At 41.2% G+C, this 11876-nt stretch overlaps 1 protein-coding gene across 1 annotated transcript in view; it reads left to right on the top strand.

Annotated features, from left to right (window-relative positions):
- The first annotated feature begins 1492 nt into the window (after positions 1-1492).
- CAMKK1 (calcium/calmodulin dependent protein kinase kinase 1) overlaps positions 1493-11876 on the top strand; it is a 64110-nt gene continuing 53726 nt past the window's right edge. The window contains exons 1-2 of the mRNA XM_063298143.1: positions 1493-2044; positions 8511-8558. Of these exons, the coding sequence (XP_063154213.1) occupies positions 1598-2044; positions 8511-8558 (495 nt within the window). The 5' untranslated portion in view covers positions 1493-1597. The remainder of the gene's footprint in view (positions 2045-8510; positions 8559-11876) is intronic.

The raw sequence follows: 11876 nt of genomic DNA, 5'->3' as shown, positions 1-11876 counted from the left end.
TACTGCTGAAGGTAACTCAACCTATATGTGTTATATTCAGCGATACTTTTTCTTTTCACTGTTTCTCTGGCTTCATACAGCTTTTAAAAGCTCTTTTCTCCTTCTGACAAAATGTGTCCTCAGCTAATGCATTAATTGAACAGATGATTGTACCTGAATCTCAGCATGTGCAGTGTGTAAAATGGCTGTATAGTATCTGGGGCCTTAATGATTTGTGCAGGTAGACAACCAAGATGATTATGGGGATAACAGCTTCAGTGGGAAGAAAATCTTCAGCACTTGAAGCTTTTTAAGAGACACAAAGAGCAGACTTCTCCGTCCCATCCTGGGAGTCCTCCAAATGGTATGGCCTTCAACTCATTGCTGAGAATTCTGGGGGTTCAATCCACACATATGGAGGATGGGCAGACTAGGGGAAGCTATGATAGAAGTACATAAAATCACACCTGGTATGGAAGTATGGACAGAGATAAGTTTTTCTTCCCCTGGATGATTTGGGATCATCCATTGAGATGAAATGTAGGATTCAAGGATGATGAAAGAAAACATTTATTTACAGGACACAGAGTTCAACTGTAGAATTTGTTGCTCTCAGATGTGGTGATGGCCCCCAGTTGAAATGGTTTTTTAAAAGGAGTCTAGATATATTAATGGAGGATTGGGCTATCTAATAGCCGTTGATGGCTTGATTTTTTTTAATTGATTATATGCCATCAAGTTGTTTTTGACTCCTAGCAACTGCATAGATAGATTTTCTCCAAGATGATCTATCCCATACCTGTTCTTTCATGTCTCCCAACGGTGCACTCATTGCATCTGTAACTGAGGATGGCTTGATATGAACTCCTGAATCATAGCCTTCACTCCTTAAATACCAGCTCCTAGGGAAGTGGAAGTGAGCCATTGTCCTCCAGTCCATGTTTGTGAGTTTCCCGTAAGCATCTGGTAGGCACAGAATAATGAACCACATTGGCTTTTGGTCTGATCCATCAGGACTCTTCTTATATGCTTACATGTGAACATGTGGGAGTGTAATAGAAGTAGGATCCATCCCTTCCAACCTTGTGATTTAATTTCTGAAGCAGTCTTTTCCATATGGTGGTCTTTAAATATATTGGATTTCAGTGCCAATAATTCTCTATCAGATGCATTTCAACACATCTGAAGAGTATTGGGTTGGAAAAAAAAGTTTTAGAGATATATGTTAGCATCCCACAAAAGCAAAAACAGGGCTAGTAATGGCTATATTACATTATAGGTAATAACTGGTAAATCACTTGAAAATGGTACAAGTACAATATACTGTTGCAGCAGTGGACAACTTCGTGCCCCCTAAATGATTTGGACTTCAGCTCCCATGAACTAATGGCAAAGGATATGAAAGTTGTGCTCCAAAATATCTGGAAGGCACCAGTTGGCCAACCCTGTTATACTGGCTTTAAAAGTAATGGCTTCCTCTTTGTTTACCCTGTTCCTTATTACAGTTCTTTCCAGAGATCCATGTGGCCGAAATCCCCACCTTGGACGCTTCAAATGAATTATTCAATCCCGATGGCCTACACCATCATCTAATAACGTAAAAAGCCAGGATCGAAGTATGGGTGATTCTACAGCAGAGATTGTTGGGCAGGTCACAGACACGTGCCGCAAAGATGCTCAGACAGAGCTTGCTGAGAGAGTAGCTACCATCAGTGTAGCTGTGGGTCCCAATGCTATTAAACCAAACAGTCAGGAAGAAAATATTGTTCTGTTCTCTAACTGCACAGCTGCAAACAACCAAAGGAATGGGGTGAGTGTTGATTCAGGCACATCTGAAGAACTGGATGGTACCAATGAGTTGCATGCACCAAAGAAGGTCCCCAAAAGGCCTGTTTTGACTGGCAGGAAGTATTCCCTTCAAGAAAAGACTACCGGAAATTACTTGAGTTCTGCTGATCTTCCAGGCTTTGGTCCATACGCCACAGGACCCTCCACTCACATTTCACCACGAATAGTGAGGAGGCCGACAATAGAATCCCACCGAGTCTCCATCTCTGATGCTGTGGTAAGTTTGCTCTTCATGGCCCACTCTGATGGCTAGCTATTATGCCCGTTGGGGATAGCCTTAGTTCAGCAGTGCAAAAGATCCATCAAACCTAATAGTTAATGCAAGCACCCCTGTCTACCTGAGTCATCTTTTTACCGCTTGCCCCTTCTATTTCTCTCTACCATCATCTTTGGATGCATTTTCTTCGGCAGATATCCTTGGGAAGTTTTATGTGTGGTGGTAGCTTGCTTATAATTATTTTATTGGCTGACGTGTGTAGCATTTCCCAGGGTGACTCAGACAAGAGCAGAAAGTAAGCAATTTAAAATTTTAATACAGGCAAAGGGTGTGTAGTCGCTACACTATTGATAACTGCAACAGTCCACATAACACTCTCACCGGACTGTAAAGACTAGCTGATGTATTGTGGCATCAGCTTTCATTAAGTCAAGTCTCCTTTGTCAATTGCTCTTAGCTGGCAGATATATTTATATTTGTGTCCAGAGGAAAAACCTTTGAATCTAAATTGTCAAAGCAAAATGGCCATGAAATACAAAAGGTTCATAGGCATGTGACATTTCCGTCCAAATATATATAAATTGAGGATCAACTAATTCCTTTCTAATAGTAGTCTCTAGTAATAATACTATGTTTCTGTAGTGCTATGTAAAATTATCAGTAAGAGAAAACCCAGTTGTTGAAGACATACTTTGGTGAAAGCCAAGGCAGATAAAAAAGGGATCCCTGATTTTTGGGGACCAAAGTAGATATTTGCAATTTTGAAAACATATAATGGGAAGCTTAGGACTGAGTGCTTCCTTCCTGCTTCAGCCATTAAGTATCTCCAGTGCAGCTACCCACAGAGTTGTTGTAAAAATAAGCTACCCAGTCAACTCTTAAGAATAATGATACTAACAAAGATTCCTGCACCCCATATTTCTAACTTAATCTGTGTTTACCATCTTCCGCATGAATGTATACTTCCCTCTGATCTCTACCTGTCTTTCTTTCTATTTTTCTAACATTGTCCGAGAAGGCCAAAGAACGAGTCTCTTTAAGCACACTAGAAGACATTGTGATTGTGACCTGCCACATTTCTTTTTAAAGATCCTGCAGAGAGGTCATGTTACGGACACCATCTGTAAGAGAATTCCATCTGGCGGGGTCCAGGAAGCAGGCCATTTCTGCAGTGGCGCCTGCCCTCTGGAACATCCTTCCCCCAGAGATAAGACAGATTCCATCCCTGGTGGCTTTTCGAAAACAGCTAAAGACCTAGTTCTGCCATCTTGCCTGGGGGGAGGGAGGTAATCACTCTTGGAGATGGCGGGTGCCCTAAAATGGTCCTTTAGGCATACATGTGTGGTTTTATATCTATCATCATCATCTGGATTTTATACTATATTTATGTCTTATATTATGTTGTTATATTGTATTGGATATTTAGGATATTTAATGTTTTTATTGTTTTTGTGAACCGCCCAGAGTCCCTCCTTTGTGGGGAGATCGGCGGTGGCAAAATTTAATAAATAAATAAATAAATAACAGAAAGCTCTTGCTAGAGGTGGAGTTGGTGTGACATTGATTGAGGCTGACAAGGGAATGACTGAGTTTGTCTCTAAGACGTATCCATTTATTCTGGATTTCTAGGTCTACCCTTACTGCCCTCTTCCTTTCACCTTTAATTTATCTTTCCCATAACTACTGACTGCAGACTTAATATAAATACAGCATGTTTTATTTTCAGTGTTTATGGGGCACAAAGCATACCTAGGCATTTTATGCACAAGATCTCCTCTTTATTTCTGATATTGATGTAATTCATACATAATGGGGGGGAGGAGCAGGATCTTGAGGTTTATGTAAATTTTTTTTAAAAGATTTTCAGAAAGACCTGTAGGGGAGAGATGAAAGAGAGCACTGAATGGCAAGAAAGAAGGCTAGAAGGGCTGAAATCTTCACATTGCAATATTTTTGCCACAGGCAAAATACAGTAAAATACAGTATAAGTGTACAGCAGGCTACTGGAATCTGGTTTTCTCCAGATGTGTTGGACTTCAATTCTCAAGCTTCCTAAGCAACACAATGCCATACGGAGTCTTGAGTAAATGTTGAGCACATCTGCTAAGCACCTGATTGGGGAAGGCTGGCTTAAACACTGGCTTTATCAGAGTTGGCTCATTTGCAATTCCGTTTCTTTCCCGGCCTCCATCTACATCATCAGAGTCTTTGACAGGCACGTTATGCAGGGTTGGAGATTGTCTGCTTTCCTGGGCAAATTTCTTACCAATCTCCCCAGAACCTTCAGATGCATAAGAACACCTTCAAAAGCAACACCTCCTAAAGTCATTTGTCATTTTCAGGCCCTGGAGGCAGCATATCCATACTACTATGGTTGCAATCATTATGCAGCCTCATTTACTCATCTTGGCAAAAATGAAGATGAAATCGATCAATGTCTTGTGCTGCCGGTTTATGCCCAAGCGGGCTCCATCAGCTGAAAGTGAAGACGGAGGAGTGATTCTCCACTGCATTGGGTAAACAAGGAACAGCAAAAGCAGGTGCCATTTGAAGCCTCTGCATACCCAGCCAGTGGCACATTTTTTTGGCAAAGAACAGTTGGCATATTTTCTGCCGCAATAAGGCTAGAGAGCCAATGGCATTAGCTGAAGGCTGCTAGATCTTGATGTGCTGCTTTTTGTGATTTAATTCTCCTTTTCAAAGCTTCCAAAAGTAGTAAAATACTAGGGTGAGAATTTGGAATCAGAGGATAGAACAATTTTTTCTTTTTTTTTTTAAGTAATATTTATTATAAGATTTTACATAGGCTTAAAAAACAACAGAAACATAAAAGAAAAAGTGGGAAAAAAAGGAAACTATACTGTACTAACAAGTCTTTATATGTTAACCATTTTTCTTTGACCACTGTTCCTTTTCTGTAAAATGCTTCTTGGACTGAGGCCAACAAAAGTATTTTTGGGCATAGCCTGGGTTTGTATTTATTCCATATTTGTAATATGGCATTCTTGGTATAATGATTTTCAAAATCTACATTTGCTTTAACTTTATCATACCATAAGTAACCATTCCACCCAAACCTCAGACCATGTCCTTCTAATTCTAAGAGTCTCTTGTTTCTTAACAACAGCCATTCCTTAATCCAAACCAAACAGCAGGCAGCAAAAATACAATTTAAAATCAGGTAGTCCCAATCCTCCTCTTTCCTTTGCATCTTGGAGAATCTTATATTTAACCCTTGAGGATAGGACAGTTTTCTCAAGTTGGCTTGAGAGCTGCTAATACTATGGATACTGATGGATACATCAGGCCCCACTTTTTCCTCCAAAGAGCCTAGTACCATCTGTCTGCACAGTGCAGTTGAAGGTGTGATGAACTGCTGGATGTATATGCCATTGTCCCCCCTCTCCAGCCTATGTGGCAGGCCAGGTGTGGTATAGGTTCTCAGGGAATTACCTTCTGATCTTGGAGTGACTCCACCAGCCAGCTTCTCACTGGATTCTCCTAATCAGGAATTAGTACAAGATCTGTTTTTCTCAGGTTCCCCTTGTGGTGAGCTATTGATCTGCTGGATGTAGCTCCTCTGAAGATATGCTTAGACCAGTGTTTCTCAACCTTAGCCACTTTGAGATGTGTGGACTTCAAATCCCAGAATTCCCCAGCCAGCATGCCTTCATGTTGACTCCTGGCAACTGCCTGGACTAATCCCTGCAGTTTTCTTGGCAAGATTTTTGGCAGTGGTTTGCCCTTGCCTGCTTCCTAGGACTGAGAGAGAATGACTGGCCCAAGGTCACCCAGCTTGCTTCATGCCTAAGGTGGGACTAGAACTCATGGTGTCCCAGTTTCTAGCCTGGTACCTGAACCACTACACCAAACTGGCTCTCACCTTGAAATATTTTTGTTTTTAATCCATTCAATCATGTCCAAGTCTCAGAGACTGCCTGGACAAGTCCCTGCAGTTTTCTTGGCAGGTTTTTCAGAAGTGGCTTGCCATTGCCTCCTTCCTAGGGCTTAGAGAGAGTGACTGGCCCAAGGTCACCCAGCTAGCTTTGTGCCTAAGGCAGGACTAGAACTCCCAGTCTCCCAGTTTCTAGCCTGATGCCTTAACCACTCCACCAAACTGAATCTCTTGACATAATTAGGAATATCTAAATTGTAAGCAATCCATTTTATCCAGAATCAAGTACTGGAAGCCTCACTGACCAAGAGTTCCATGTTTAATTTGTCAAAAAGTAGTCCAATAAGGCTAATCCAAAAGCCAAGTTATCATCTGAGTGGGTAACCTGTGGGTGTAGGGTGATGCTGGATTCCAACTCCAATCAGTTCCAGTCAGCATCCTAATGCTCAGGTGTGATGAAATCTATTTTACCGTCTGGAAGATCATAGGTTCCTCACTATGCTATACTATGGTAAATAGAGTTCCAGGGTTTAGATCATCTATAATTTGCTTTAATGAACTACAGGCATTTTCATCAACTACAAGAGAGCTTCTGTTGAATTAGTTGACGAGACTTTTTAAATGGACAGCAAGTGAGAATGAAGCATTTCCTGCAAAGCATGTGAGGCAAAGAAGAATGCCTCTTTTAAAATGATGTTTGCTTTGATCCAGATAGGCATAATTTGAATTAAAAGGAAGTGTTCATTTGAACCTTCTTTCCCAAAGAGCATATGCATGTTTACTTGGAAGTGGGTGCTATTATATTTATGGGATATACTTCCTGGCTAGTATGTTGGTGACTGCAATGTTAATATAATACAGTCATAATGAGCTACCAAAATTTCCTTTACTTCTGTATCATCCATAATGAGTCACAACCCAAAATGCATTATTTGATGTGTTAACAGCTCTGCTGCTCAACACCTGACACACTAGCAATATTGGCATTTGCCCCAGGCAGCATAAAACCTGGGAAATGCTCTGCCTTTGGAGTGTTGTCATAGTTGATATTCTTGGACACTGCAGACTGCACATATCTCTGTACAATTGGACCAGGGTGCTCAGTTCCGTGCTGAGAGAGGGAACCTCAGTGAGGCAAAACATTAAAAGGTTTCCTCTTAGTGTTCATGAGTAGCTATTTATGGGGGAGGGAAGAGAGCAGAAAGGGTGATGATTATTTCCTGAGAATTTCTGTCATTATTTCAGAGGAACCCACTGTTCATTCTCATGTCACTGACATTTCATAGAATTACATTCAGGTCCTTTTCCATGTTCACTGCAGGAGATTTAGTGCTACAGCACAGAATCAAGGGAAAGTAGGACCATGGAGTTGAAGGGCCTTTGGAGGTAACCTCCTCTAGCTTTCTTGATCCTGCAGATGCATGAACTTAAATTCCTAAAATTCTGAGCAAGTTGGTCATCTGGAGGAAGTCCAGGTTGGAGAAAGATGACCTTGTCCAGCCTTTTGCTCCAGGTGGAATCTGAAATGTACAATACAATACAAATTCAGCATTCCCAAAACATGATTATTTCAATGAGGGGGAGCCAATCACCACCTCGTATTTGAGTTCTGTTGTTGTTTTCCTAATGTATACCTGGAATGTACCCTCTTGTAACTTACAAAATTGAGATCTTGCCTTAATCAAGTTCAGTTACCATTTATTAATTTTCTATTAAATTTTAGCTTTTTGTCTATTTTCCCTGTCCTTTCCCTTACCACCACTTTTTAATGTTGCTTCAACTTCCCCTCCCTTCGAATAATAGTTTAACTAGCAGCATTACAAAAATTAATTCCAAAACTGGTTTATTAATGTTGCTTTTCAGTTCCTTCCATTGTTTACTCCCCTCCATATGCAAGGTATTTCAGAGAGAGGTGTGTCATCTGCAGATTGGTAAAGATACTGGAGAAAAAGAGACTTGACCCAGAGGGGGGTGCGTTAGAGTCAAAGTCTTTTTCAAGTCACATATTTCCTGGCGACTTTATGGACACATCCATGTAATCTTGGCAGCAGCAAAAGGGAAGTGGTCAGACATTGGCACCTTCTGGAATGGTTTTTTCAACTTCCCAGTCTAGCCAGCAGCCTTGGGATTTCCTGGGTAACCTCCTGTCCAGTAATAATAACCAGGTCTGACCTTGCTTATCTTCTGAGCCTAACCAAAGTTGTCCACATTCCAAAGCTGAAAAAAACTGAAATAAAATACAAAATAATATAATGAAGGATTTTTGATACTTTACTTTGGGAACACAGCTGGGCAACTTCCTTTATGCTTCCTTTATGGCAAAGCTGTCTCTTCTGTCTGTTGCTGTAATTTTTTGAACAGAAGCAGGTTGGAAGCATTGCTGCTTACAAATATTTATATCTTATCTTCCCTAGTGAATGAGGTCCCAAAATGTATTTGTCACTTCTCAATATTTTGAGGAGCTAAGAGAGGAGTGAAACTACATCTCAGACCTTCTATTTCTTTGTTACCCCCTCCCTCCATTCTTTTCAAGGTTAGATACTAACTTGGTTTATCTTTCTTATTCCACAGGATTGTGTGCAGCTGAATCAATACAAACTGAAAAGTGAAATAGGAAAGGTATGTTTATAGTACCTTATTCTCTACCCCAAGGTTGGTCAGAATGTATATTGGAATTAATTGGGAGATCTCTGGATGTTTTGCAGTAGATTTAGAAAGGTTCTGGCTCCTTCTAAATTTCTAAAATTATTTAATAAATTTAGAATAAAATAATTTAAAAATTATTTCTAAAACCAGAAATAATTAAAACACCCCCAATTTTGTTGTCGAAAAAAGTATCATTACAGCAAGTGATGGGGGTGGGGCAGAACTCAGAAGAATTCTTTGAAAGAAAGATTATTCTTGAATTGAAGATTTGCTGTGTAGCATGCTAGCTTCCCATTTTTAATTTTTTTTTCAGTTAGAAGAATCAAACATAAAAGATCAGGTGTGGTCTGGAGCTTGCTGGATATCTGTGGGCACATTGGCTTCATAGACACAACAGTGGGAACTTAGGGAAGAAGAACTGGGGGATGGGTTCTTGAGTGCAAGGATGATCAAGCTTGTTCTGATACTGATCAGATATTTCTTAATTGAGTTATGTGATCAGAAGCAAAACAGGCAATTTTCTTCCCACGCTGGCTCAGTAAATATCTAGTAAAAGATGAGGTAGAATAAAGTCAACTCTGCAAGTCTGAAATCAGTCCACTATAGTTCTCCTTTTATCAGAATTGCATCTGTCTGATGGGTTGGTCCAACATCAGATGGAGACCTTTCCTTCCATAAGGGAACTGGCACTTTTAATCTCTTGGGATTTCAAATCTTAATATGTAATCTTTTATCCTTCAGCAAAGGATCGTTACCTTGTCATGGTGCTGGAGCTTGAGCACCTCAATGATGCCATGAGCTAAACTGTGAAGGGCCACCCAAGACGGGAAGGTCATGACAGAGAGGTCAGACTAAATGCGATCCCTGGGGAAGGTAATGGCAACCCACCCCAGTATTCTTGCCGTGAAAACTAAATGGATCAGTACAACCAGAGATATGTCAGTATACCATCGGAAGATGAGACCCCCAGGTCAGAAGATGGTCAAAATGCTACTGGGGAGGAACAGAGGATGAGTTCAACTAGCCCCAGACGTGATGACGCAGCTAGCTCAAAACTGAAAGGACGGCTAGCGGCCGACGGTGCTGGTGGTGAATGGCGAATCCGATGTTCTAAGGATCAACACACCATTGGAACCTGGAATGTAAGATCTATGAGCCAGGGCAAATTGGATGTGGTTATTGGTGAGATGTCAAGATTAAAGATAGACATTTTGGGTGTCAGTGAACTGAAATGGACTGGAATGGGCCACTTCACATCAAATGACCACCAGATCTACTACTGTGGACAAGAGGACCACAGAAGACATGGAGTAGCCTTCATAATTAATCGTAAAGTGGCTAAAGCAGTGCTTGGATACAATCCAAAAAACGATAGAATGATCTCAATTCGAATTCAGGGCAAGCCATCTAACATCACAGTGATCCAAATATACGCCCCAACCACAGATGCTGAAGAAGCTGAAGTAGAGCAGTTCTATGAGGATCTGCAGCACCTACTGGACAGCCTAAAAGAGATGTTATTTTCATCACGGGAGACTGGAATGCAGTGGAATGCTAAGGTGGGCAGTCAAATGACACCTGGAATTACAGGTAAGCATGGCCTGGGAGAACAAAACGAAGCAGGACATAGGCTGATAGAATTTTGCCAAGACAACTTGCTCTGCATAACAAACACTCTCTTCCAACAGCCTAAGAGATGGCTTTATACATGGACTTCACCAGATGGACAACACCGAAACCAGATTGACTACATCCTTTGCAGCCAAAGGTGGCGGACATCTATACAGTCGGTAAAAACAAGACGTGGAGCTGACTGTAGTTCCGATCACAAACTTCTTCTTGCACAATTTAGGATCAGACTAAAGAGATTAGGGAAGACCCACAGATCAGCTAGATATGAGCTCACTAATATTCCTAAGGAATATGCAGTGGAGGTGAAGAATCGATTTAAGGGACTGGACTTAGTAGATAGGGTCCCGGAAGAACTCTGGACAGAAGTTCGCAACATTGTTCAGGAGGCGGCAACAAAATACATCCCAAAGAAAGAGAAAACCAAGAAGGCAAAATGGCTGTCTGCTGAGACACTAGAAGTAGCCCAAGAAAGAAGGAAAGCAAAAGGCAACAGTGATAGGGGGAGATATGCCCAATTAAATGCAAAGTTCCAGAGGTTAGCCAGAAGAGATAAGGAATTATTTCTAAACAAGCAATGCACAGAAGTGGAAGGAGACAATAGAATAGGAAGGACAAGAGACCTCTTCCAGAAAATTAGAAACATTGGAGGTAAATTCCAGGCAAAAATGGGTACAATCAAAAACGAAGATGGCAAGGACCTAACAGAAGAAGAAGAGATCAAGAAAAGGTGGCAAGAATATACGGAAGACCTGTATAGGAAGGATAACAATATCGGGGATAGCTTTGACGGTGTGGTCGGTGAGCTAGAGACAGACATCCTGAAGAGTGAGGTTGAGTGGGCCTTAAGAAGCATTGCTAATAACAAGGCAGCAGGACATGACGGCATCCCAGCTGAACTGTTCAAAATCTTGCAAGATGATTCTGTCAAGGTAATGCATGCTATATGCCAGCAAATTTGGAAAACACAGGAATGGCCATCAGATTGGAAAAAATGAACTTATATCCCCATACCAAAAAAGGGGAACACTAAAGAATGTTCAAACTATCGAACAGTGGCACTCATTTCACATGCCAGTAAGGTAATGCTCAAGATCCTGCAAGGTAGACTTCAGCAACTCATGGAGCGAGAATTGCCAGATGCACAAGCTGGGTTTAGAAAAGGCAGAGGAACTAGGGACCAAATTGCCAATATCCTCTGGATAATGGAAAAAGCCAGGGAGTTTCAGAAAAACATCTCTTTCTGTTTTATTGACTATTCTAAAGCCTTTGACTGTGTGGACCATAACAAATTGTGGCAAGTTCTTAGTGGTATGGGGATACCAAGTCATCTTGTCTGCCTCCTGAAGAATCTGTATAACGACCAAGTAGCAACAGTAAGAATAGACCACGGAACAATGGACTGGTTTAAGATTGGGAAAGGAGTATGGCAAGGCTGTATACTCTCACCCTACCTATTCAACTTGTACGCAGAACACATTGTGTGACATGCTGGGCTTGAGGAATCCAAGGCTGGAGTTAAAATCTCTGGAAGAAACATTAACAATCTCAGATATGCAGATGATACCACTTTGATGGCTGAAAGCGAAGAGGAACTGAGGAGCCTTATGATGAAGGTGAAAGAAGAAAGTGCAAAAGCTGGCTTGCAGCTAAACCTCAAAA

Source organism: Candoia aspera, chromosome 1 (assembly GCF_035149785.1).
Source record: "Candoia aspera isolate rCanAsp1 chromosome 1, rCanAsp1.hap2, whole genome shotgun sequence".
NCBI classification, from domain to species: domain Eukaryota; kingdom Metazoa; phylum Chordata; class Lepidosauria; order Squamata; family Boidae; genus Candoia; species Candoia aspera.
The sequence above is the reverse complement of the archived record's forward strand: the minus strand, read 5'-3'. Positions and strand labels throughout refer to the sequence as shown.